The sequence below is a fragment of the Daucus carota genome, chromosome 2 (assembly GCF_001625215.2).
Source record: "Daucus carota subsp. sativus chromosome 2, DH1 v3.0, whole genome shotgun sequence".
NCBI classification, from domain to species: domain Eukaryota; kingdom Viridiplantae; phylum Streptophyta; class Magnoliopsida; order Apiales; family Apiaceae; genus Daucus; species Daucus carota.
The window spans coordinates 29036673-29063914 of record NC_030382.2 but is presented as its reverse complement, the minus strand read 5'-3'; the positions used below and the strand labels follow the sequence as shown (position 1 = coordinate 29063914).

Below are 27242 nucleotides of genomic sequence, written 5' to 3'. Positions count from 1 at the left end.
AGAATGATCGAGTCGAACAAACATAGAAAAAATTAACATGCCTGTCTTCATACCCAAGATGAGACAAATAAGCGATGTTGAAATTGACGATGGTACATGTATAGATCCTTGCTCTGTGTTCACCATCTTTTCCAAAAACTCCGTTTGAGCTATCGACCACAAATGCAATTCCCGAAAAGCTTTATCTATGAATCCAAACCACTCTCACAAAAGAAGGAGAGAAAAATCACACACTCTCACCGGGGAGAGAAATCAAATTATAATAAAAACAAACTAAAACAATTAGATCTGCACCACGATGCTTAGGAGATAATCGATCCACTCACAAATCCAAAAAGGCCTCTGGAAGCGAATAAGAACGAAAATCGAAAGTTTGGGTGATATAGATCTAAGAAAACTTTCCCCGAAGATGAAGATTTATTAAGAAACTCAATGAAAAAGCAAGAACAATAAAAAACTAGCAATCAAACGAAAAGATTTGGGGTTTTCCACCGGAAACCGATGGAAGCCCCGTCGGAGATGAAAAGAGGAGGCGGCTAGAGAGAAGAGAGAAAAAGAAAACTAGGGTTTTTCAAAAATGTTTTTATAGAACGAGTGATTTTATATATCCAGCTCCGTCATTTGTTTTAGCAGATAGAATAGAAAGATAGCGGGATTTAGGTCTTGGACTGAAGTTGCAGCCCACACGGGAAGCCCAAGCCCATTTAGAAATAACTAGGGTTGGCTATAAAAGGACCACATCACACTCCCAGGTATTCATGTTCTGATAAATCGCCTCCCTCTTCCCCTTCATTCATTGTCTTGTATTTTCAGTATTTGTTTTTATATAGATAATTAGAGTATGTTGATCGATGATGAATTGAAAAACTGCGTTATCTATCTGTAAATTCCGAAAAGGAATTGAAGATAATCTTATTGTTTAATTGAGATCAGCTATGATGATTGCTTCTTTTTGTTATCCTTGCACTTTGAGTTTCACTGTGAAGAGATCTTACGGCCAAAGTTGTTTCTGAGCTGCTGCTTCTTCTCATAGCTATATTACGTTTTTTTTTGAATATCTATATTTATATTTAATATATCGTAAAGCCAATTTGCAGAGCAAGGGCGTGAAGTTATAATGACGAAAACTTGCATTGAAGGTTGGCAATAATGAAAAGCGATTCTCCGTGCCCATCAAAGCTAATTTCATTTTGATTGCGGCCTCGAACAAATCGCTACATTTTTATTTTTATATTTCTACTAGATTAGATTGAAATATTTTATACGGGATATTGGTTGCTTGTTTGGTGTTGAATTGCCCATAATATGTGTGGGATCTGAACTTGTACTGATTCATGAGTCATTCGTTTTTTTCTTAAACACATTGCTTTTTTTTTAGAGATGCATTAAGCCAATCCTGGATCCACGTAAGTAGCCTGAAAGTTCCATCCCAGAAGATATCAGACAAGTCAAAAATTGTTTTAACTTGACAAGTGCCTTTATTCAATATGAAAATCAGATCACAATCTCTCCAAAGAATAAATTGGAGGCAAAACTTTGTAACTGGACTTTGTTGCTTTCGTTCCCATACGAGCTTAATATTAAGAGCGTGAATTCATGAAAGAGTTTTTTATAATACTTCCTCCATCCCAGAGTTCGTTGATTTTGGACACGTATTTTAAAGTCTATTGACCGCATAGTTACATTACTTATTTTTAAAATTTTATTTTTGCAAATAAAAATTTAAATATGAAATTTTTGTTTACAAAAGAAAAAAAAATCAGAAGTATATGGTCAATGCATAGTTACATGTTCAAAGTCAACTAGCTCATCTAATTTGAGATGGATGTAGTATATAAATATCATAAATATAAAATATAAAAATTATATAAAATTTTCATTTTTAATAATATTTTCTTGTTTATAATGAAGATGTTCTGACCTTTGCTTTAAAATGTGAGATGATTCTTGCAAATTATAGAACATTATCTTGAATAAAATCAATAAACATTCCAATGGAGAAAAAAAAAAAAAATCTTCCCTTGTAAACTACAGACCCATCCTATGGAGACTGGAGTTTTCCACTTCCGTCGTGTAAGAGCACTCCCATTGGGAGCTCCATCTTCAAATATTTGAGGATATATATAATATTTGACCCAAAATACATTTACATTCGGAGCCTCAAAACACAATATAAATTTGGGGATTGAAATTGAACACCCATATATGGGGATGCACTGCTGATCTCCCATCTCACCAACCCGCCAAATTCACAGTTACTCGCCAGATATTTAATCTTTTTCAATATTTTCATTTCTCAATCTCTACAACAGAAAGCAAGCTTCCTTTCAATTGGAGTTCACCATAATCAGCATCTACCAGTTCATCATCTCAAGAAAAAGCTTCATCCCACTTAAATTTCAAGGTTTATCACAATCCTCTTCTCTCTTCTTTTAATTAATTGTTTTTTAGGTATTAAAATGGATATTATTATGTTTTGTATGAATTGATTCTGATATCAAATACTCAGCTATATGATTCAGCATCTTTATTAACCTAGTATTGAGAGTTTATAATGTGATAAATTCATGTTTTGTGAAAAAGAATGGAATCACAAGATTCTGGACATGGGTATTTTACTGATCGTTTAAATGAAGATCATGTACTTGATGATTCCTCTTGTGTTTGGCAAAATAAAACATCTCTTGGGATAAATGATAACTCCCCACCGTTTCCTCGTAATGAAGAAATTATCAATATTAGGAAATTAGTTAGGGGAGTAAATTTTACCACTGAAGAAGACAAGTTACTTGTCTCTGCTTGGTTAAATACTAGTATTGATGCAAAGTTTATTAAACAAGCTCGTGAACAAAATTAATGAGCGGTTGGTGAACAAAAATTTGTGAGACACGTTTGTGAGCGTAAGTTAATGAGCGGTTCGTGAGCAAAAGCTCGTGAGACATGTTCGTGAGCGGTTTGCGAGCTGTTCGTGAACAGAGTTATTCTTTAATGAGTCGATACTCAAACAGTATTTTTGGCTCGATCCAAACTCGAGCTCGAGTTCGCTAATTTTTTAACAAACGATACACGAGCACTCTAGAGTTCGGCTCGGCTCGACTCATTTACACCCCTACCAGAGATCGTATGAAGCAACTGCTTCCAAAATAATAGTTGGTTCTCGTACATGGCCAGAGTACATACCTTTCCAGGCCATCGGACAGTTTTTCCATTTACAGTTTTTCCATTTCCAGTGCATGCAGTCAATGTTCCAAGCATGCCAGGAAATCCCCGTTGTTCAGCAACATTAAGCAATCGAAATATATCATTAGCATTTGGAGACCTTAAATATTCACCGGAGAAGACATTCACTAAAGTTTCAGTGAACTTTTTTAGACTCTCCATTGCGGTGGTTTCACCAATACGTATGTATTCATCCATGAAATCTCTAGTAACCCCACAGGTAAGCATTCGAAGTGCTGCAGTAATTTTTTGTATAGAAGATAAACCAAGTCGCCCACAATTATCTCTTTTTTGGACGAAAAACGACTCATAAGATTCCACCTCATTTAAAATCTGAATAAATAATGGACGGCTCATGCGAAATCTCTTCCGAAATAGATTTGAGGAATACACCGGATTCTCGGCAAAATAATCACGAAATAGGCACTCATGCCCCTGGTTATGATTTCGACGAATGAACTTGCGATGTTGCCTGTTTTCAGAATACTGTACATGAGCCCTTTCACTTTCAACATCTGTATCATCTTCCGAAGAAAAGTATGCTAATATTTTGCGAAACAATGATCTAACCATTTGATGATATGTGATACCACAAAGAAATTTCTACAAATATTTGAAAGAATTACAAGTTATTGATGAACTGATGAAAGAAGAGAGTATATGATAGGAATATATATTACCATTATACATATTCAAATTTTGTAAAAGAAGGATACATAAAAAATATTAAAAAAACAATACAGAGATGGGGATAAGGACTGGAATGTGGTAACGTCTAAACTAGAAAACTAAACTTTTGGGATAATTATGGGGAATTACTATATATAGTAAGTTTTTGGGGTTAAAGAAAGGGACCCCAATGAGAATGCTCTAACGTTCAAATATCGTTTGATTCGAGGAGTGGTAAAGGCTTGAAATTAAGAATTGGGTTAAGTTGGTATGGTATCATATTTGATATCATGTGTTTGGTTGAGTGCTGGAATCAATGTGTTTGGTTGAGTGCTGGAATTAATATATACATTTTTTGTAAAAATAAATCATTATTATATATTTTGCATCATTAATTTAATTTTGTATCAAATATTAATATTTCATTACTTAAATAAAGACAAAAAAAAATTAAAAAATGAATGCATCTCATACCTTCACTTGGGTATCAAAAACCCATATCTTAAGGGTTTAAAATATGAGTTTCAAATTTTATTTTTTCAAACCAATCATCATGTACCCACAAAACCCATACATTATTTCAAATATCCATGAATCAAACGACCATCATCGATAACCATCCATGTATTCATTCCTTAGCTCCAACTTTAAGGTTTATGTAGTGGAAGTGTGGAACATTGCAAGATTATTCAGCTGTTGATGGTCTCCAACTTTGAAAACAGAATCATATCGTTTTGCCAAAAAGTTATGACAATAAAAACATGATGAAAGTAGGAAATTATCGTTTTGCAAATTATACTAAAAATTATGCATAAACCTAGACTCTGATTCATTAAAGATGCAAGTTGATTGAAAAATCTTTTATCTCAAATATCTGCATTCTGTAATTCAATTTTGAAAACAAAATAAAATCACACATTTTCTCCATTTTGCCATTAACAAAAACATTTCATGAATATCTTTCGATTCTATAATAAATAAAATTTCAATTATAAAAATTAACTTATATACTTGTCATGCGAAGCACGGTATGTAGGCTAGTTTCTAACTATTTAATCAATATACTTCCCTGTATAATTTATTTATAGGTCATTTATTTTCATGAATATTTCTTTTAATCAAATTAAGTTAAATTTTATAATTTCGGAAAAAACCCTTGAATTGGAAATAATTATTTTCTTACAGTATACACCAATTAATGGACTTTGCTGTTTATATTTATGAGATTAGAACCAGTTATACTGAACACCTTCAAGACAGAATAATTTCAAGAATTAACACTCAATTTTTTTTAGTACTGCAATTCATTTCTCATACAATGCTCAAGCAAGAAGTGAAATTAAAGAATATGTCTACTCTGCATGGAATAGTAAGACCACCTTCTACATGATCAATTGATTGCTTATGTGCACCACCTGAAAAATCAAGCATTAGATAAAAATTTCATGAGAGAGTAGCACATGGGTCTGTACTTATGTTACCCTCCTGCTTCTTGTACCACAAAATCCAAATACATGCTTCAGACAAGGATTAGAAGGTTAATTTTATGTTTGATTATGTTAAAAATTCAAATAACTGGACAGCTGAATATTAAAGGCAGAGCTATCAGACAACTAAGAAATTTGATTATCCTTGGTATTTGTAGGGCAAGTTGTGTCTTGGTAAGCAGAGACATATATCCCAAACTCCTCCGACCTTGCTATACATTCTGTATTTGTAGGACATCACCATGTGCTACTGACTTATTATTTCATTTTCAGTGTTCAAGAAACCTTCTATATAAACATAGGGAATTTGACATAAATCAACAGAAGCTTACTAGCAAACCTTCAGTTCTTTCATCAAGCATCATCTAGTCCTTTTTCTCTCTGAACACCAACTTAGAATCATGGGTATCCGCATGCCTCGTATTCCTCATGTCAAGAAAATTTTTCAGGGATCTTCTTTTGCAACTACAGCAGTTTCAGACGTCCCAAAGGGCTGCTTGGCAGTTTATGTTGGGGAGAGCCAAAGAAAAAGATTTGTTGTTCCAATTTCATACTTGGCTGAGCCTGCCTTCCAGGACTTGCTATGTCAAGCTGAGGAAGAATTCGGTTTTGATCATCCAGAGGGGGGTCTTACAATTTCCTGCAGAGAAGATGTGTTTACAGACATCGCCTCAAGCTTGAGAAGAAAATCATAGAGAAGAACATGATCAAAATAAGTAGTTCAGAAATTTTTTGTAAGCTAGTAGGAGATAAGTTAGAATAGGTGGGACCATAGGCATAATTATGCAAATATTTTCTTCCTGTATCTCATGGAATCATTTTCAATGAGGAAGATCATGACTCAAAATTTGGTAAAATATTTAACTATATACTTCCCCATTATAATTTTATGATCTAATTATGTTGTTTGCAAATAACTTCCTATCTGTAATAAGTTCCAAGTTATTCTGAAATTAATCGAATTGGCATATAATAGTATGTTAACAGATAAATTTCTTGAAAATTGATATGGGAGAAAGCAGCCTCTTATCTTATATTCCTATATTTCAGAAAGATTTAGTCAGAACCTATCTACACTTGCTCTGTGATCATATTTACTGTGAGACCGAAACTGATCAAGCATTGACCTGCAGAGGATACTTGGCAAGGTATAACAATAATGCTTCAAGTTATGATTCTGTTTGCTTCAAGTTAAATCTGCAGCACATACATTATTTCATTTATCTTATGTTATAGATTGATCACCTATACAAAAAATGTGCTACATTATGTGTTCTACAAATGCATTTAGTTAAATGCATCATGGCACGAAGCTGTATGCCAAGAGAGCAGCTGCACAGACGTTGTCCAAACACGACCATCACACAAAGAATCTGGCCTCCCTAGCTGAAAAGTACACTCATAGATTTGAGTTCCCTTTGGTCCATAACTACCACCAACATTTATGTGATCCTCAGCCTCAGAATTTAATTCACAATCAGAAGCTTCATCAAGGTACATACAGTTACAAACTCCAAACGCATTAGTGTTGTATTACACGTCTCATTTTGTTTGAGCTTGTTTGACTAGCGCAGTTTTTAAGAAATGAATGCTTTGACTCATTTTCAACCACATAAAAAGAGTTAGCGGATATTAAATGAGTGTAGTTTATGAATGCGTGGTTGTAATAATCTTAAAAAGATGGTAGAAATAGAAGGTTCATTATTTTTTAGGACATTAAAAAAATGGTTCAAATATAATGGGGCAGAGTGTAGAGGTCTATATATATACACACTATAATTTCTACTAACAATATCAAAATCGGTTGCAGATAAAAAGCAGAAAGTGGAGTTTTATGATTTTCTGCAAGTTAGAACCGAATCTTTGGGAAGCGAAGTGACCGATCAAGGAATAGGTTGATCAGAATCATTTTAGTGCATTACTGGCAGAGCAGCATAAGAAACCTAGTACTCCTGTGCAATTCATAGATTTCTTACCAGCTCATACTTCTGCAGCCTAATTAACTGACGCAGACAATTAACATCTAGAAAAAGTTAGTATGCATGAAATGAAACGGTACGGCTTCTGTATTGGTTGAACAAAATCATGTGCTTCTCTGTGGTACACGGTATATGTACTAAATCTTCATGCAGAGAGAAACAGACGTAGTATACATTGAAAACAAACTCCCAAGACACATTTTCGTATAATTCTCCTGTCTATGGCATAAATTTACTAATGTTTACTAATCTTTTCAAACAACTAATAGATTTGATTTGAAATGCATCAATTTTATCGGTTCCTATTGTTTCACTCATATATCACACACAAAAAAAAGATTAGCAAGCAGAGAAAAGAGACAAGCTAACAGGCAGAGCACAATTTCACACTGCAAAACCTACCCTTTTGCTTCAACTTGCAACTATATAGAAACTATGCAAAGAGGATTCATGGGTTTGACATGGAAATCTAACATCAAGGCGACCAACTAACCAAGGAGGCAAGGACCTCGACCTCTCCACTTCAAGTCTTTACATATACAGCTCAGAATTCATCCTTAGATTTCAGCTTTTAAATTCAATTGAGGTAAATCCCTAACTTCTTAACCCTAATTTACACACACATCGACACAAATAGGTAGTTATATAAAATTTAGGGAAAAAGAAAGAAGAGACTATAGTATTTATAAATTGTGATTCTGTGAATTTTTATGAGTATCATTCTAAATTAAACTACCTAATCAATTAAAGACCTGGATTTTTGAAATGAGGATGAATGACACATTTTCTAAGTTGCACAATATCGGAGATCTTGCAAAATAGATTGTTGAAATGGGTTATCACAGAATTTTTCCACTGGTATATCTTTTGATTGAGTTAATTTTAGTTTTGCCGGTTGCAACTGCTACAGTGGAACGAGCCTTTTCTGTTATGAATATAATCAAGTCCAATCTGCGCAACAAAATGGGTGATGAGTTTCTCACAGATTGTCTAGTATGCTACATTGAAAAAGACCTCTTCACAGCTATTGATAATGAAGTAATTCTGCAACACTTCCAAAATATGAAGACTCGACGAACTAATTTGCCAAGGTTACGCATTGAATAAGGTGTCATTTCTTTTTATCATTTACTGATTTTGGTATATGTAATCTGGACCCCTTTGAAAAAAGCTTCTGGCTCCGTCACTGATGACATATATGTCACACTTAAATCCCAAGCAAAAAGTGACAAAGGCACAACGCAGAATAACACAAAATAGAAAGATCCCATAACCCGCAAATTACACAAAAACTTACTTTTACCAAAAAAAATGGTTCTTCACCAATTTTCTAATAAAACCAAATCAGCAGATTAAGTGGTAAAATCGGTGCATCAGTCAAACAAGTTTCTAATTTCCAATAAACCCAAATCAGCAGTATAACACTAGTATACTCCAATTACTCCGACACCCATATCAAGGTAAGGAACAATTAACAAAGAGACACTGAACAAGTAAACAAAGAGCCACTCAAACTCAACACACATTACACACAAACGAAAACGGCCATACCATTGTCTACTATTACAAAATTATCATCATCATCATAACACTGTACAATGACATGCAAGTACAATCTGAGCAAAATCAAAGCGTGATAAAAGTAAAATACACGAAAGACAAGAAGTTTACTGGTTTCGAACTAAGTTTGAAATACACTGCTCATCTCTCGTTTCCGAAACAATCTTTGATTTGTAGACACTAATCAAAAGGATCTCGTTGTTGTCCTCGCGCTTGCTTCTCGGCAGTGTCAATCTTATCAAATCGTCAATTTTGATTTGGGGGAGTGAGTTTAGGGGAACATTCCGCTGGTAACTGTCACTGGAATGTCGATTAGCACTTAGCTACGATTTTGGTGACATACGCTTTATACGGTCTTGTATGAAACCGTATCTATTCACCAGTTTCTCAATTTTAAAAAAATTGACAGTTGTCTCCCCTATCCGTAATCTATTTCAGTTTTGATCTAATCGTTGTAGACTAGCAAGTACTCTAATTAAAAAAGACTCTAACCCAACTTATATACTCCTTCCATCCCGGTCATTTTTATACAGTTTCCTCTTTGGGTGTCCTATCATTTTGATACATAACTAAAATAGCAACTTTTAATAATGTAAAACATTATTACGCCAACTACATTCTTCCACTATCTTCATTTTATAATAATATAAACACTATTACACCCACTATTTTCCTCCACTATCACAAATCTATAATTAAATACAAATAGGTCCCGCCACTTTACCCAATTTTCATCTAAGTTTACTAATTTTTAACCTTTTTCTTGGTCTCTGTGTCTACACCGAATGTATATAACCTATTGATACGGAGGGAGTATAAAATAACATAATATAATATTCATTTAACTAGAAAAATATTATGATACCGTTGCGAAACGCGGTTTATCAACTACTTTTTATGTCTCCTCATATTTTTACGTTACTTTTTGACATGTTTTTCGACACTTATTTAAAGTATAATTTCATAATATATTTTTTTAATTTTTATTCACCGGATAAAAGTTTGATGTTTAAACTTTTATTTAAAAAAGACAAATTTAAAAAAAAAAAGTTACGAAAACCTTGTAAGAACCAAAATGAGGGCATGTAAACAAACAACGGCGTACATTCGTAGCCGCCGTCTAGTCCCTCCTAGAGTCGTCCTAGGGTTTAACAAAACAAAATTTGCCAACAGAATCCTTTCTCTTTAACCCCTTATTCTCATAATAATTGAAGAACAGTGAGAAATTTGAGAAGCATAAAGGTGAAGAATCAAGAGAAAAGCTGATGGGTTCTAACGGGAACAAAAGAGGAAGCAAAAGAAAAGCAGGGAGACCCAAAAATAAGATGAAAAGAATTGATGATTTGGGTAAAAAAAGTGAGGAGATTGTGAGAGACAGTGTGGATCAAAGGACTGTTCTTGATTTGGATGCCATTGTTAGAGATTATATCAGCAGAACCCGTCAATTTTGCAAAGATGGTCAAGAAATTTGTATTGTCAGTAGTAGTGATGATGACGAAAATCGGAATCATGCAAATAAAATCAAGGACAAGGAGATCGTTGTTGGTGGTAGTTGTAAAGATGATGATAATGATGATCAGAATCATAAAAATGAAAATAAGGACAATGAGATTGTTATTAGTAGTGATGATGATGATGATGGTGCTGAGGATGATGATCAGAAGATTAGAGATGAACATGATGTGGATAAGAAGGCTGCAGCCCCCCAATGTGAAGAGCACGACGGATATCTTCCGGAAGAAGCTCTGTCTTCAGCGAAGAGACGCAAGAATAGTGCAATGGGAAAAGATGATGAAAAGATTCAGAAGATAGGGAGTAGGGGTTGGAACAATAATGAAAAAGGTAAAGATGGCCAGACAAGTCGAGTTTGTAAGTCTGCTGGTTCTAAGCGAAAGGGTGGCGTAATGACAGATGAGAATGTATGTTTGCCTCCCTGTTCTGTTATATAACTCATTATTATATGCTCGGCCTCCCTGTTCTGTTATATAACTCATTATTATATGCTTGGCATTATGTTTCTATTAATACCTAAGAAGCATGAGAAAGGGTGTGCAGAAATTAGGCAGCCAATAACAAAACTAACTAAAGCATGCAAACTGAATCAGATACAGTATATACGGATCTAAGACATAAGAATTTACGTCAAACCGTTAATTTTTGTTACACAAATCTCAAAAAAAGAAAAAAAAATTAGTTGAGACTAAGACTTTTGAGTACCTAATACAGGAGTGCGTATGGAGGGACAGGGATTTGTTAGGTTACAGAATAATCCATGTTTCTGCGTTAATACTTTATGCGTTTTGCTTATAAGTTTTACAAATTTATTTGGGTGTTTATGCTAACAGGGGAATCCGATATCAACTATGTGTCACCAGTGCCAGAGGAATGACAAAGGTAGGGTCATGGTATGCAATAACTGTAATAAGCCTCAACATAAATTGCCATAAGCCTTTTGGAATAACAAGCACTGTTGAACTAGCAAGATATCTGAACACAGAAGACTGATGGATACTTTTCTTAACATGAGAAATAACAGTCATACGGTTTTCATGGTGTAATAACAAATCGACAAGAATGATTATAGAATGAAAGTAGAGGTGGATGAAAATTTTGATGGTTCAGCTAATTAGTTTATGTTGACTTGGTTGCAGTTCCCTTTTTCTGCGATTAGATATAGAGGGGAAATGAAATATCATTTAAATTATGAAATATCCAGACGCCTTTCTCTTTGGCTCACCACATAGATTAACAACTCAGAGGCAATATTTGTTTCTGCTAGGAAACATCTCATATTCCCAATTGATTGCTTAGGTGCACCACCTCAAAAATTAATACTTCTGCATCAGATAAAGATTTCAAGAGAGAGTAAGCACATGGGTCTGTATTTATGTTACCCTACTGCTTCTTGTACCACTAAATACATGCTTCAGACAAGGATTAGAAGGTTGATTTTATGTTTGATTATGTTAAAATTCAGATAACTGGACACCTAAATATTAAAGGCAGAGCTATCGGACAATCAAGAAATTTGATTATCCTTGGTATTTGTAGGGCAAGTTGTGTCTTGGTAAGCAGAGACACATATTCCAAACTCCTCCAACCTTGCTATTCATTCTGTATTTGTAGGACATCACCATGTGCTACTGACTTATTATTTCATTTTCAGTGTTCAAGAAACCTTCTATATAAACATAGGGTATTTGACATAAATCAACACAAGCTTACTAGAAAACCTTCATTTCTTTCATCAAGCATCCTCTCGTCCTTCCCCTCTCGACATCCATTCTAAGAACACCAACTTAGAATCATGGGTATCCGCATGCCTCGTATTCCTCATGTCAAGAAAATCTTTCAGGGGTCTTCTTTTTCAACTACAGCAGTTTCAGACGTCCCAAAGGGCTGCTTGGCAGTTTATGTTGGGGAGAGCCAAAGAAAAAGATTTGTTGTTCCTATTTCATACTTGGCTGAGCCTGCCTTCCAGGACTTGCTATGTCAAGCTGAGGAAGAATTTGGTTTTGATCATCCAGAGGGGGGTCTTACAATTCCCTGCAGAGAAGATGTGTTTACAGATCTTGCCTCAAGCTTGAGAAGAAAATCATAGAGAAGAACCTGATCAAAATAAGTAGTTTAGAAATTTTTTGTAAGCTAGTAGGAGATGAGTTATAGTAGGTTGGACCATAGGCATAATTATGCAAATACTTTCTTCCTGTATCTCTTGGAATCATTTTCAACGAGGAAGATCTTTACTCAGAATTTTGTAAAATATTAAACTATTTACATCCCAATTATATTTTTATGATCTGATTATGTTGTTTGCAAATAACTTTTTATCTGTAATCAGTTCCACGTTATTCTGAAATTGATCGAAATTGGCATATAATAGTGTGTTAACAGATAAATTTATTGAAAATTGTTATGTATGGAATAAAGCAGCCTCTTATCTTATATTCCTATATTTCAGAAAGAACTAGTCAGAACCTATCTACAGTTGCTCCGTGATCATATTTACTGTCAGACTGTAATTGATCAAGCATCAACCTGCAGAAGATACTTGGCAGGTATAAAAATGCTTCAAATTATTGATTCTGTTTGCTTCAAGTTAAATCTGCAGCACATACATTACTTAATTTATTTTATGTTATAGATTGATCACCTATACAAAAATTGTGCTTGTGTTCTACAAATGTATACCTGATGTGAAATTACAAATTCAAATGGAAACTTTAAGCTGATATTTTCCCCTACCTTTCTGTGTTACTGATCAGTCTATATCAACTAATCCCTTAGCCATTCATCTTTCTGGTAAGTCCTGATTATATAAAACCGTTTATATTGGGGAGAGACAATGGAGAAGAACTATTGTCTATTGAGGCGGTATCTATTTCTGGTGGTAAACATCTCACGGACCCAGTTGAATGCTTATATGTAGAAGAACAGAGAAGTCATCAATTATGAAACATCAATCAAGAGATTACAATAGAAAGTAGCACATCAGTTTGTACCTGCATTACCTTACTACTTCTGGTACCTCAAAAATATATATATTTGCTCAGACAAAGATTAAATGTTATAATTCCTGTGTGATAATGTTTAAAACCTCAAAAAATAGACAACCTATAAAGTCAAGATTATCATATATAATACGGCAGGTTGTGTCTTGGTAGTCATAGACATATATTCCACACTCATACAGTCGTGCTATTTATCTGATAATTGTAGGACAAAACCATGTGCAAGTGACTTATGATCACCAATGTATATGAATTAGTAGTCCATAATTTACTATTGAAGAATTGCTTCATCTGCTATATAAGCACATCACTGTTAACCTTCATTTGTTCGTCTAGACATTGGTTAGTCATCTACCTCATAACATTCATTTTACATAAAGTCACTCACAATCGTGGCTATTCACATTCCTCGTATTCCTCATGTCAAGCAAACTCTTCACCAGTCTTCTTCTGGAAGAAATACCATGACTGCAGCTACTGTCCAAAAGGGATTCTTTGCAATTTATGTCGGGGAGAAGCAAAGAACATAATTTAGTGTGCCGATTTCATACTTGAGTGACCCTGACTTTCAAGACTTGTTAAGTGGAGCTGAGGAAGAATCGGGTTTGATCATCCAGGGAGGGAGGGAGAGGGGGGGGGGGGGGGGGGGGGGTCTGACTATATCCAGCAGAGAAGATATCTTCACAGATCTCACGGCATGCTTGAGCAGATAATGTGAAGAACATGATCAGAACAAGTAGTGCATAAAATTTTGTAAACTAGTGAATACATACTAACTATAAAGGGTTTTGGTCCATAACAGGTGATTGTTAAGGAGCAGTTATCCAACACACAGCCCAAGAGCCCTTAGATCTGTATTTTAATGGTGGGGATGAAAGCTTCTTTTTTTTACCGATCCGTGGAGGCGATTGTTAAGGAGCAGTTATCCAACACACAGCCCAAGAGCCCTTAGATCTGTATTTTAATGGTGGGGATGAAAGCTTCTTTTTTTTACCGATCCGCTATAATTTTCCGCGGATCGGACCTTTTCTCTTCCGTGGATATTATTAGCGGAAGGGAAAAACTCCGATCCGCGGAAAATTATAGCGGATCGGTAAAAAAAAATGCTTCAATTCGGACCCTTTAAATAGATTTCCGACGGTCCTGGTAGTGTGTGTTATATAAACGGTACCTGACAAACGGTTGTCAGGGACCAGGACCCAACTATAAATGTCAGATTGTCAGATTGTCTTCATTATTGAGCTTTATTCATGAAATGGTATCAAAAACAGGTGCGAGAATAGCCATTTCAGCAAACAATTCTCCTGTATTTCCATAGCGAAGATCATTGCATAAAAAGTTGTCAATTTATATCTCCTAGTTAAATCCTTTGACTGGATTATTTAGCTTGAAATTGCCATCCTCATATATATATATAGGCTCATGATCAAATAGAAACAACTCTTAAAATAAAAACTAAAAATCAGTTTTCCTACCACTATTTATAACTACGGGTATCACTAATTTATACTGCGCTAATCACTGTTTTTTATACAGTATATAAACAGCGATTTTTATTATCAAAATTGAGAAAATCTACTTATCTAAACTATTGATAATCGATTATAGATGATCAATTTCATCCGTAGGAAGGTTCTTGGCGGTTGGAAGCCGCAAGAGAAGTTGTATGATGATGGTAAGTAGTCGTTAGTTTTGTAAGTTATGATGAAAAGTGTATGTGACTATTGGTGATGATAGACAATGGTGGCAAGTCATGAAAACGTCTAGTAATGGTGGTAAGAGGTCCATTATTACGATTTGGGTGAAGATGATGGTCATATACGTTGCATATACACATATATATATATTTATATTCGCGAGATATGTTATGTATAAATTAGTGATATGTTATGTACAAATTAGTGATTCTGTAGTTAAAAATAGTGATAAAAAACTGTCCAGAAAACTGGTTTTTAGTTTTTAGGCTAATTTGGTTTCTATTGGAGTAGAACTCTATATATATATATATATATATATATATATATATATATATATATATATATATATATATATCATTTCCACATAATTCAGCAATTAAATCAACATTGGCATCTAATTGTGACATATTTTTTTGTTTCTTTAGAGAGAATTGATCAAGCATTAGCAATGCAGAGAACACTTTAAAAAGGTAGAAACAATATACTAACTTTCTTTTGGACTGTTTTGTAGAAGGATTATGTTGCTTAAATCTTTTCTGACCGTCAACTTATTTCTGGTGGTTTCTATTTCTTCATGTATTGTCTGCATATACAGTAAAACAATTAGCAGCGACATCTATGGATATAACAAAGTTGCTGGATATCTCGTAGGTGGAAAAACATTGTCACATGAAGACCTAATATGTGAACCCCTCTATAAAATTATTGACGACAAAACTAAATTAAGCCTCTATGAAAATTGTAGGACATCAAGTGTTAATGTATACCATTTCAATATAATGTCACTTTCTGTATTCTGTTGTGGATGATTTGATAAGTAGGGGCATGCTGTCTTGCAACAGACAGAGAAGTCATTCTATCTGTCATAAATATATGTAGCTATTGAAAGAGAAAATCATGTGCTAGTGTCTAATGCCTCTTCACCACTCAAGTTACATTTTGATGAAATGTTCAATTTTCTATATAAATACATAACTGGGCATTAATAAATTTCACCACAAAACTCAATTGTCTAAAGTCTTCACTATACAAGTCCTTTACTTTCTCCATATTCTCTAATTGATCTAATAGTATTATGGGTATTCGTTTGCCTCGTGTTACCAATCTCAAGAAAATCCTTAACCCGTCATCTTTCTTGATAAGTCCTGATTATACTTCAACAGTTCCAAAGGGTTGCTTGGCAGTATATATTGGGGAGAAGCAAAGAAGAAGATTTGTGGTTCCCATTTCATACCTGAATGATCCTGCCTTCCAAGACTTGTTAAATCAAGCCGAGGAAGAATTTGGGTTCAGCCAACCAGAAGGCGGCCTCACTATTCCGTGCTCAGTGGAAACATTCATTCACCTTACTTCACGCCTGGATAGATTATAGTGAGAAAACATTTATGTACAGGTAGATAGTACAGCATTGGAATGTATATAGTAGAATAGGGATTTTCATCAGATTTTTGTTTGCAACGCATAATTTGATACTCACCATTTTGTTGGATCTAAAATTACCAGATTATATCAATCATAGCTTATTCTTATAGATCAAGATCAATATATAGAACGCCTGACAAAAAAGAGAGATCAATATATAGAACGAAAAAATTTGATACTCAAATCAGTAACTTTTGCATGTAATATAAAGCAAATTCTATTTAGGCAGGGACTTTGAAATCTCCTTATCACTTGCTTCCCGAGATTCATTATCTCTCTGAGACTATTGCCATCCACATTTTTCATTGATGAAAGAAGTGGATTTGGTGTTTGCTAGTTCTGGAGTTGATTCATATTGACAGCAGCATATCGATAGGTTGAGATTATACTGGCTCCAAATGGAGATTGTTAGAGTTCTGTAATATGAAATATATATTTCATGTGATGTTACAAGTTGAGATTGTGCATATATGTTTGAAAAGAGATCATGCAGCTATTATATTGATCGAGATAAACTATTACACGGCATAGAAAAGAAATAAAAAGGCCAGAATCTGCAAAACTCCCATATCTTTAAGCAGTCTAATCATCCAGGTTACTTCAGCAGCAGTAACAGCCCTATATTCTGCTTCTGGAGTTGATCTGAAAACTGCAGGCTCTTCCTTAGATTTTAGGCATCTAGGAGATTTTCTACTTACAATGAGACAGCAGATTTAAACTGTAAATGTCAAGTCTGGTCCAGTGGCGGAACCAAGAATAAAAGTTAGGGGGGACTGAAATATTTTTTCATTTATACTTGCATAAATAGCTTTCTCAATATATATCATCATACTATCATTCAGTCATGCATCTCCCATCCTATCACGCTGATAAGTCTTGATTGTTTTTATAGCAGAAAAAACTCTCTCAACAATAGCAATGACAACGGGTAAAACTAGAGTTAACTCAACCAGAAGTTAAACTGAAAAGATAAGCTAAGGGATAAGTAGTGTGTCTGTGTGCCTTAACCATCACGATAGAAAGATTTCATATACTTTGAAATCCAGATTAATCTTTATCCGCTCTCACATCATAGATTAACCTGTCTAACTCATTTGATAACAACTCCAGGTCTAGTAAAGAGATATCTTTTGGATAAAATTGTGAAAGGCAGAAAATTAAGTCATAGGATCCAAAGAGCAAATATGGGCTCTTTAGCCTAAATTTGAAGAATATGGAGATGAAATGAATTCCAACAAGGTCCTAGCAGATATAGATAGAGAGCGCAAGTAGGGAATATTGTGTAATTTACTTCTTAAATATTTAAGAGCTGATTGTTTATTATTTGTAGAGAAAAGTTAAGGAGTTTGTTGAAGTTGCTCTCAGTTTGAATGTATTTGTTAAGAGTACTGCTATATGCACAAAATTGGGTACATAATTATGCACAAAATGACTTGGCAATTGAGTTAAGAAGTTTTAATTAGTGCTCTTGATGCATGTGCAGGGGGGCCCAATCCAATCACAAGTTAACACATAATCATTCTATGAATGTTTTTGTACCCAATTCTGCGCATCTAGCATTTTCCATTTGTTAATTAGACTCTCTTTAGACTAAGTGCCTTTTCTTTTCATTTTTTCCAATAAGTCCCTCTCTATGACATTTATAATTGAGCGGGGGCTCAAAAAATAATACTAACATCACACTAATTCAGCGGAGGCTGGAAAAAAAAATATACATTGTTTTTTCGAGGTTAGGGGGGGCTCTAGCATCCCCTAGCCCCCCTCTGGTTCCGCCACTGGTCTGGTCAGAGTTGGAAAGTTAAACTTGTATACCCAGAACCTACAGATGATGTTCTTAATAAAAACAGCAAATTTCAGATGCAATGATTATTGAATGCAGACAGGTTTGATATTATCCTTTAGGTACTAGAATGGAAAAAAAAATGGAACGAAACATGAAGACTACAAAAAACCTGCACAACTAAAATTGGAGGGTTGAGTCTGTCAACAGTTAGAGTGAAATTGAATAAACATGTTCTTAACATCCATCCAAAAAGATCTGGGTAATTCCAGGATAGCAATATGTATAAATAGATAGACACTAATTAACTAAGCAAAAGAAATCCTTCACTGATTTGTAAAAAATACTATTTCTGTGTAAAAAATAGATGGTTACTCTAATCTTCCCTAGTTTATCAAATGGATGCTGTTTGTTTCTTATTTTTGCGCAAGAGTAAAGTGAGGTTAACGAATGTCTTCACTACATGGAAATTGCTCTTCTCTTGAACAATTACATTTGTGATTGACAATAAAAAGTACTTATAAAGATGTGTGATGACTACATAATGATTGCAGAGATCAAATCCATGTAGAAATTGATGTAATCAAATTACAAAGTATCAGCTAATGTCCTACCTAAAAGATTTATATCAGAGTCATATATAAAATTTCTGGACTAGTTTACAAAATTTGCACACTATCTAACAACATATATATAAACTCTCATAATCTGTTCAAGATATCAATGAAGGTGTCTTCTTTGCATGGAATTGTGAGGCCGCCTTCTGGATGACTAAACCCGAATTCTTCCTCAGCCTGACTTAACAGGTCTTGGAACGTAGGCTCGTTTAAGTAAGTGATCGGAACTACAAATCTTCTTCTTTGGTCCTCCCCAACATAAACTGCAATACATCCCTTAGGGACATTTGTACTACGATCAAGATTTTTCAAGGAAAATTGTCTGTTGAGAATTTGCTTGAGGTTAGTGATATGAGGCACACGAATACCCATGATGCTCAAGGAAAATTGAAAATTCGACGGATAATCTCTGGGGATATGGAAAATAAAAGAACTTCTGCAGATGCTAGGCTTAGACCCTTAATTAGACTTGATTTTTTGATGAATTTGGTTGAGGAGATCACAGTTTTTATATAGAAATAACAAGTAATGAGCGGGTGATGAAGATGCAGATTGAGTGGAACAGATGCATTAGGCAATAGCACATGCTATTCTCTTTCAAAGGCCACACATATTTAAGAGTAATGCTAGGACTTGAATGTCTTCTGAGAGACATCATGTCCTACTGATAGTCTATAACGTAATATATACGGATATGAACACGGTACAAATAATTTGCCTGGCAAGCAAGGTAGCAAATTCAAGTTGTTAGTTTTTGTGGTCAGTAGTTCTGGGTGGGACAGACAAGTTAGGTGCTCATGTGATAGTGTTTTCATTCACCTATCCTAGCTATTTATTTTTTGTGCAGTAGGAAACACCTGATACAAGTTGTTATATCCACGAAAGAAACAGATCATAATGGTTTGTCCCATATCTGCTCTGGGAATCATACAAGTTGTTATATCGACAGGCAAAAAATCAAATCTCATGCTTTTATTGGTCAATAGTCCTAGGTGGGATAGGCAAGTTTGGTGCTCATGTGATGGTGTTTTCTTGACCTATCTCAGCTGCATCTTTTGTTAAATTGATGTATCATGTAGTAGAAAACTCCAGGTGAGTGTATGAATATATCTCTTTGAAACAGATTATCAGATTAAATGGACCCAACATCTTCGACATGGTCTAGCTTCGTTATGTGAAAATATCAACTTGGAGCTGGAAAAAACAATGGCACATGAACACTTATTATTTCAACCCCTCCATAATCAGTGCAGACAAACCCAAAACATAAAATCCATATCATGCCACTCAAAACTTCATGTTAAATCTGCATGTGCTAGTGTCTAATGCCTACTTACCGCTCAATGTACAATTTGATGACATGTTCTACACAACTTCTGATTGTTCTATATAAACACATAATTAAGCGATACTAACATTCATCACAAACTCACTGGTCTAAAGTCTTTTCCTTAAAACTATACAAGTCCCAGTTTTTCTTCACTTTCCTGAATTCTTCTCTGAAAGATCTATAGTGTCATGGGTATCCGTATGCCTCGTATTACTACTCTCAAACAAATCCTTAACCGCTCATCTTTCTTATTAAATCCTGATCTTACTTCAACGATTCCAAAGGGGTGCTTGGCAGTTTATATTGGGGAGAGGCAAAGAAGCCGATTTGTGGTACCCATTTCATACCTGAATGAGCCTGCCTTTCAAGATTTGTTAAGTCAAGCCGAGGAAGAATTTGGATTCAATCATCCGGAAGGAGGTCTTACCATTCCTTGCTCAGTGGACACATTCAATGAAATCACTTCGCGCCTGAACAATCTATATACTTGTAGATAGTATAGCACCTCCGATCTCATTTATTGAGTTTCTGAGTGTAAACTGTAGAACATACAGATTTTTCAAATATATTTTGTAGGGAAAGCATAATTTGATACTCAAATTTTGAACATATTGACCATCACTTATGCTTATAGATACTTGTTATTTTCTCTAAAGCATATCACTAAGTGTCTGATGATAAACTTTAAGCCTAAAACACATCACCAACACATAAGGCCCCCATTTTTAGCAATTCCAGGTTGCTTATATTGGGAACACCCAAAACAAAGAAAATTTGTAGTTACTGTTTCATACCCGAATCTTGCAATCGTCTTCAAAAGTAAGCACTGACACCAGGTGAGTTTGCAAGCTCTTAATCAAAATTTATATTTATAAACAGTTCTAACTAATTTATAAATATATCTCCTGCATTGGTTAATCTATATAAGTCATTTATTATCATGAATGCTCCTTTTGCTCCTCAGCCTACGGGATATTACTTATTAGTAATGTGCGTATCAACCTCCTGTGCATTGCTGTAGCTGACACGTTAAGATCCCGTCTGAGTGTGATTTTTCAAGAATGAAACCTGTTGTCATTGAACTTCCCAATCAAAGTCATTGTAAGACCTCGTGATGATCAACCTTCCGAGGATCCCATTGTATTCTGGCTTTCCAACAAATGAAGTTAAAATTTTGTAATTTCCCTGCAAAGCTTTCCAATCTAATAAATATTAATAAAAAAATACCTTATATGCAAATTTTATAAGAAGTTAACAGAAACTACCCTAACAATTTAACATTCTACCTCAGAGATTAGTATCAAGTTTTAAGGTTTTTTTCCTTAAAATACTAAGATTGTGTTCACTTGGATGGAATGGAACACAAGGGAGAATGGAATGAATTTTGTACTCTAAGTCTCTAACATAGTGTTGGTTAGAGAAAATGTACATAATTTTCATTCCTTTGCTACTATTTTAACTAGAATTCTAGCCCACATGTTTTATAAGGAATGGTTATTCCATTTCTACATCATGTTTCCTTACAATCGTTATCACAAGATATTTAAACCCATTCATATTTAGTCACTATTATCTCATACTTTCTTCTTTCTCCATAAAATTTCTATATAATTTTCCATTCCATTCCATCCAAGTGAACACAACCTAAGATTGGTATTGTTAACCAATTTGCTCACTAAAAGTATTTGAGATAGAACCAATTTACAAAAAATCTACAAGAAAGAATAAATTTTTTTTTTGTCAAAAGAAAGAATGATTTTATTTATTAATTAATGCCTAAAAGATTTACATGGAAAGTCTCAGTCAAATATAAAATGTCTGGACTAGTTCACAAAACTATCTAACAACATATCAGTATGTACATATCTGCAGACATATATAAACCCTCATAATCTGTTCAAGAGATCAATGAAGGTGTCTTCCTTGCATGGGATTGTGAGGCCACCTTCTGGATGACTAAATTCAAATTCTTCCTCAGCTCGACTTAACAGGTCTTGAAATGTAGGCTCACTTAAGTACGAGATCGGAACTACAAATCTTCTTCTTTGGTTCTCACCAACATAAACTGCAATGCATCCCTTAGGGAAACTTGTACTACGATCAAGATTTGTTGAGGAGAATTGGCGGTTTAGAATTTGCTTGAGACTGGTGATACGAGGAACGCGGATACCCATTATGCTTAAAAAAAAAGTATTCAGGATAAACTCTGCTGATATTGAAATACAAGGACTTTTGCAGATGGAAGGCTTGGACACTTGAATACACTTGATTATGAGATGAATTTGGTTGAGTTTAAAATAGCTGTTTTATAGAGCACATAGGAAGTAGTATTGAACAATTGAACATTTGATTGAGTGGCACAGATGAATTAGGCATTAGCACATGCTATTCTCTCTCAATGGCCACATATGTTTAAGACTTATGGTAGGACTTAAATGTCTGTTAAGAAACATCATGTCCTACTACTTAAATGACATACAAATAATTGGCTGGAAAGTCTTGAGTTTTAGTTGGGACAGACAAGTTAGGTGCTCATGCGATAGTGTTTTCATTCAACCATCCTTGATTAAATAAGCCCTTGGTTGTCAGAGCTGTGTAATCATCGTCGTCGTTGTTATTTATTTTTTTTGGACATAAAAAAGAACTTCATTGTTGTTTGCTGCTATATTTATCGGAATCTTAACATAGCACACTTCATCCAGAGAATATAGAATATGAGATTGACTAATAAATTGACTAAGTCTTGACAGCAAATGATGCAATAAAATTCTGCAAAAAAAAAATGCATCAAAAAAAAAATTGCCGACTAATGGGAAAAACTTTAGTATTCAGAATATTCTGCAGACATATCGCAAAACAAAATATCCCCAGATTCTGCATATTATGCTAAAATCTGCAGTAAATCTCTAAATTATGCAGACTAGTATTGTAAACCTAGACTCTGTTTCTCTGAAGATCTTTTTGATAATCATTCAGAGAAAAAACCTCTCATCTCACACATCTGCTCTTTGTAATTGGACTTTGAAAACAAACTAAAATTGCACATTTTTCTCCTTTTTACCATTGGAAGAAACAATTCATGAATATCCATCAATTCTATAACAATTAAAATTTCAGTAATAGAAACAAACTTATATACTTGCTCATGCGAAGCACGGGTTGTACGTTAGCTTCTAAATAATTTATCAATGTAATTCCTTGTATGAATAATATTTTTTAGAAACCCATGACGCTAATGAAAAATTAAAGTTTTCAGGTAAACGTTGGGGATATGAAATTATAAGGACTTCTGCAGATTGAAGCTTCGACACTAGAATACACTCAATTCTGAAATGACTTTGCTTAACTTTCCAACAGTGTCTATATAGAACTGATAGAAAATTGATCTGTTGATCAAAATGCGGATTGACGCAGATGCAATAGGCATTAGCACATGCTATTCTCTTTGAATATTTACACATTTCGAGACTATGGGTAGGATTTGTATGTCTGTGAGTGACATCTTGTCCTACCACTTGTGTTGAACAATTCTTCACCTGATTTTTTCTTATCTATAAATTTTGCTTTATAATTATAGAGAAGATAAGAGAGTTCATACTAAGGTCATCGACATACATATTATGGCTGGAAACTCCAGGTGAATGTGTTCGACAGGCAAGGAATCATATCTCATGCTTTTATTGGTCAATACTTTTGGGTGGGACAGGCAAGTTTGGTGCTCATGTGATGGTATTTTCTTGACCTATCTCAGCTGCTTCTTTTGTTCAATAGATGTATCATGTAGTAGAAAACTCCAGGTGAATGTATGAATATATCTCTTAGAAACAGATTATCAGATTAAATGGACCCAACATCTTTGTAATGGTCAAGCTGCATTATGTGAAACTATCACTTGGAGCTGGAAGAAACACTGTCACATGAACACTTATTATTACTAATCTCAAACAAATCCTTAACCTCTCACCTTTCTTATTAAATCCTGATCTTACTTCAACGATTCCAAATGGGTGCTTGGCAGTTTATATTGGGGAGAGGCAAAGAAGCCGATTTGTGGTACCCATTTCTTACCTGAATGAGCCTGCCTTTCAAGATTTGTCAAGTCAAGCCGAGGAAAAATTTGGATTCGATCATCCAGAAGGAGGCCTTACAATTCCTTGCTCAGTGGACACATTCATTGAAATCACTTCGCGCCTGAACAATTTATATACTTGTAGATAGTATAGCACCTCCGATCTCATTTGATGAGTTTCTGAGTGTAAATTGCAGAACATATAGAATTTATATATATTTTTTTGTAGGGAAAGCAAAATTTGATACTCGATTTTTTTGAACATATTGACCATCACTTATTGTCATAGATACTTTAATTTCTCTACAGCAAAATACTAAGTGTCTCATGATAAACTTTATGCCTTAAACAAATCACTGACACAAAAGGCCGCCACTTTTAGCAATTCCAAATGGCTGCTTATGTTGGTAACATCCAAAACAAAGGAAATCTTGCAATTGTCTTGATAAATCAGCCTCGACACAAGGTGATTTTGCTAACTCTTAATCAAAATTTATATTTATAAGCAGTTCTAACTGATTTATAAATATATCTCAGGCATAGTTTAACCTATACAAGTCATTTATTATCACGAATACTCCTTCTGCTCCTTAGCCTACAGGGGGTATTAGTTACCGCTTTGTGTATCAACGTGTGCAATGTTGTAGCTAACGCATTAAGTATCGGGTCTCGGTAGTGCTTTCGAAAGAATGAAATCTTTTGTTGTTGACCTACCCAATCAAAATCATCGTAAGACTCGTGATGATCAACCTTCCGAAGATCCCATTGTATTCCGGCTTTTCAACAAATTAAGTTAAAATTTTGTAATTTTCCTTACGAGCCTTCTAATCTAATAAAAATTAAAATAAATAGCGTACATAAAATTTTATAAGAAATTAACAAAAACTACCCTAACAATTTCACATTCAGCCTCAGAGATCAGAAATTCAAATTTTAAGGTGTTTTTTTCGTTAACAGATTAAGATTGATATCTTTAAGTCTTTAACCATACTGAAAAACGAAATTTGCTAGTAAACGTATTTGAGATAAGAACCAATTTACAAAAATTCTGCAAGAAAGAACAATTTAGTGTATTAACTGATGCCAAAAAGATTTACATCGAAAGTCTCAGTCATATATAAAATGTCTGGACTAGTTCACAAAATTTGCAAACTATCTAAGAACATATCTCTATGTTTGTATCTGTACACATATATATAAACTCTCATAATCTGTTCAAGAGATCAATGAAGGTGTCTTCTTTGCATGGTATTGTGAGGCCGCCTTCTGGATGACTAAACCCAAATTCTTCCTCAGCTTGACTTAACAGGTCTTGGAACGTAGGCTCATTTAAGTAAGAGATCGGAACTACAAATCTTCTTCTTTGGTTCTCCCCAACATAAACTGCCATGCATCCCTTAGGGACATTTGTACTACGATCTAGATTTGTTGAGGAGAATTGGCGGTTTAGAACTTGCTTGAGACTGGTGATACGAGGAACACGGATACCCATGATGCTAACAAAATTTTTGTGGTATTCAGGATAAACTCTGCTGATATTGAAATTAAAGGACTTCTGCAGATGGAAGGCTTAGACACTTGAATACAACTGATTATGTGATGAATTTGGTTGAGTTTGTGATAGCGGTTTTATAGAGCACGGAAGTATTGAACAGTTGATTGAAATGCAGATTGAGTGGCACAGATGCATTAGGCATTAGCACATGCTATTCTCTTTCAATGGCCACATATGTTTAAGACTAATGGTAGGACTTAAATGTCTGTTAAGAGACATTATGTCCTACTACTTTTGTTCAACAAATCTGAACCTGGTATCTTCTTATCTAAATATATGTTTGATGCTTATAGCATAGCTGAGAGAGTATATATGCGTAATATACACTTATATGAATGCCATACAAATAATATGGCTGTAAACTCTTGAGTTTTAGGTGGGACAGAAAGTTAGGTGCCCATGTGATGGTGTTCTCTTCCCCTGTATTAGCTGTTTATTTTGTTGAATTGATGAATCATTTAGTAGAAAACAGTAGCTGCTGGGGCTTAATCAAGCAGACGCAGTAGGGCTTGATGTCTCGCAACACACATAGATCTAATCTTTATTGGTCATATATACTTGTAGCTATCAGAACAGAATATCATGTGCTAGTGTCTACTGCTTTTTCACCACTCGGATAATATTTCTAATGAATTGTTTAAGTTGTTCTGTGGTCTATATATAAATATATATTTAAGCATTAGTAGAATTCATCACAAACTCAATTGCTTCAAGCCTTAAACTTACATTTCCTTGTGTTTCTGTTGTTCCCCCAACTCTTCACTAAAAAAAACTATTGCATAATGGGTATTCGTGTGCCTCGCATTGCTAATCTCAAACAAATCCTCAACTGGTCATCTTTCTGATAAATCCTGATCTTACTTCAACAATTCCAAAGGGGTGCTTGGCAGTTTATATCGGGGAGAGGCAAAGAAGCAGATTTGTGGTTCCATATCTGAATGAGCCTGCCTTTCAAGAATTGTTAAGTCAAGCCGAGGAAGAATTTGGATTCAATCATCCGGAAGGAGGTCTTACGATTCCTTGCTCAGTGGACACATTCAATGAAATCACTTCGTGCCTGAACAAATGATAACGGAAACCAATTCATATACATCTAGATAGTATAACACCTCCGATCTCATTTGATGGGCTTCTGAGTGTAAATTGTAGAATAGGGATTATGTTATAAATATTATCTAGGCAACATCTAATTTGATCCCCCCCTTTTTATTGATATTTCAACCATTTCTTATTACATGTTTACATAGAGCAATAAAAAAATCAGTTTTCAAAACATCCTTTGCCAGATTAATTGATATAGAGCATCACGGTTATTTGTATGCCTGTATTGCTAAACTTGAACAAATC

General features: G+C 34.5%; 5 protein-coding genes and 2 non-coding genes across 10 annotated transcripts; 5 read left to right on the top strand and 2 right to left on the bottom strand.

Annotated features, from left to right (window-relative positions):
- Nucleotides 1-842: 842 nt before the first annotated feature.
- On the top strand, nt 843-935 carry LOC135151002 (small nucleolar RNA snoR27). Its single transcript, XR_010289455.1, has one exon. It is a non-coding gene; the product is annotated as a small nucleolar RNA snoR27 (small nucleolar RNA).
- A 161-nt stretch (nt 936-1096) lies between these two features.
- LOC135150993 (small nucleolar RNA snoR86) lies at nt 1097-1221 on the top strand. Its single transcript, XR_010289445.1, has one exon. It is a non-coding gene; the product is annotated as a small nucleolar RNA snoR86 (small nucleolar RNA).
- A 3001-nt stretch (nt 1222-4222) lies between these two features.
- Nucleotides 4223-6237, top strand: LOC135150593 (auxin-responsive protein SAUR20-like). Its single transcript, XM_064087087.1, has one exon. The coding sequence runs from the start codon at nt 5777-5779 to the stop codon at nt 6068-6070; it is 294 nt and encodes a 97-aa protein (XP_063943157.1). The 5' UTR covers nt 4223-5776; the 3' UTR covers nt 6071-6237.
- A 3737-nt stretch (nt 6238-9974) lies between these two features.
- On the top strand, nt 9975-14385 carry LOC108206471 (auxin-responsive protein SAUR20-like). Of its 4 annotated transcripts, XR_010288741.1 has the most exons (4): nt 9975-10833; nt 11260-11308; nt 12876-12972; nt 14228-14385. XR_010288741.1 is itself a non-coding variant. In XM_064087086.1 (3 exons), the coding sequence occupies exons 1-3, from the start codon at nt 10180-10182 to the stop codon at nt 12911-12913; spliced, it is 741 nt and encodes a 246-aa protein (XP_063943156.1). In that variant the 5' UTR covers nt 9975-10179; the 3' UTR covers nt 12914-14027. The 4 variants fall into 4 exon arrangements, 3 of the variants coding, with proteins under 3 accessions (XP_063943156.1, XP_017232268.1, XP_017232270.1); XM_064087086.1 differs by lacking the exon at nt 14228-14385 and having other exon boundaries at nt 12876-14027; XM_017376779.2 differs by lacking the exons at nt 12876-12972; nt 14228-14385 and having other exon boundaries at nt 9977-10833; nt 11260-12218.
- Nucleotides 14386-16106: 1721 nt separating this feature from the next.
- Nucleotides 16107-16611, top strand: LOC108206666 (auxin-responsive protein SAUR21-like). Its single transcript, XM_017377045.2, has one exon. The coding sequence runs from the start codon at nt 16198-16200 to the stop codon at nt 16492-16494; it is 297 nt and encodes a 98-aa protein (XP_017232534.1). The 5' UTR covers nt 16107-16197; the 3' UTR covers nt 16495-16611.
- A 5401-nt stretch (nt 16612-22012) lies between these two features.
- On the bottom strand, nt 22013-22699 carry LOC108207996 (auxin-responsive protein SAUR21-like). Its single transcript, XM_017378462.2, has one exon. It carries the CDS (start codon nt 22443-22445, stop codon nt 22158-22160), a length of 288 nt encoding a protein of 95 aa, XP_017233951.1. The 5' UTR covers nt 22446-22699; the 3' UTR covers nt 22013-22157.
- Nucleotides 22700-25391: 2692 nt separating this feature from the next.
- Nucleotides 25392-26053, bottom strand: LOC108207995 (auxin-responsive protein SAUR21-like). Its single transcript, XM_017378461.2, has one exon. It carries the CDS (start codon nt 25830-25832, stop codon nt 25545-25547), a length of 288 nt encoding a protein of 95 aa, XP_017233950.1. The 5' UTR covers nt 25833-26053; the 3' UTR covers nt 25392-25544.
- Nucleotides 26054-27242: the final 1189 nt, after the last annotated feature.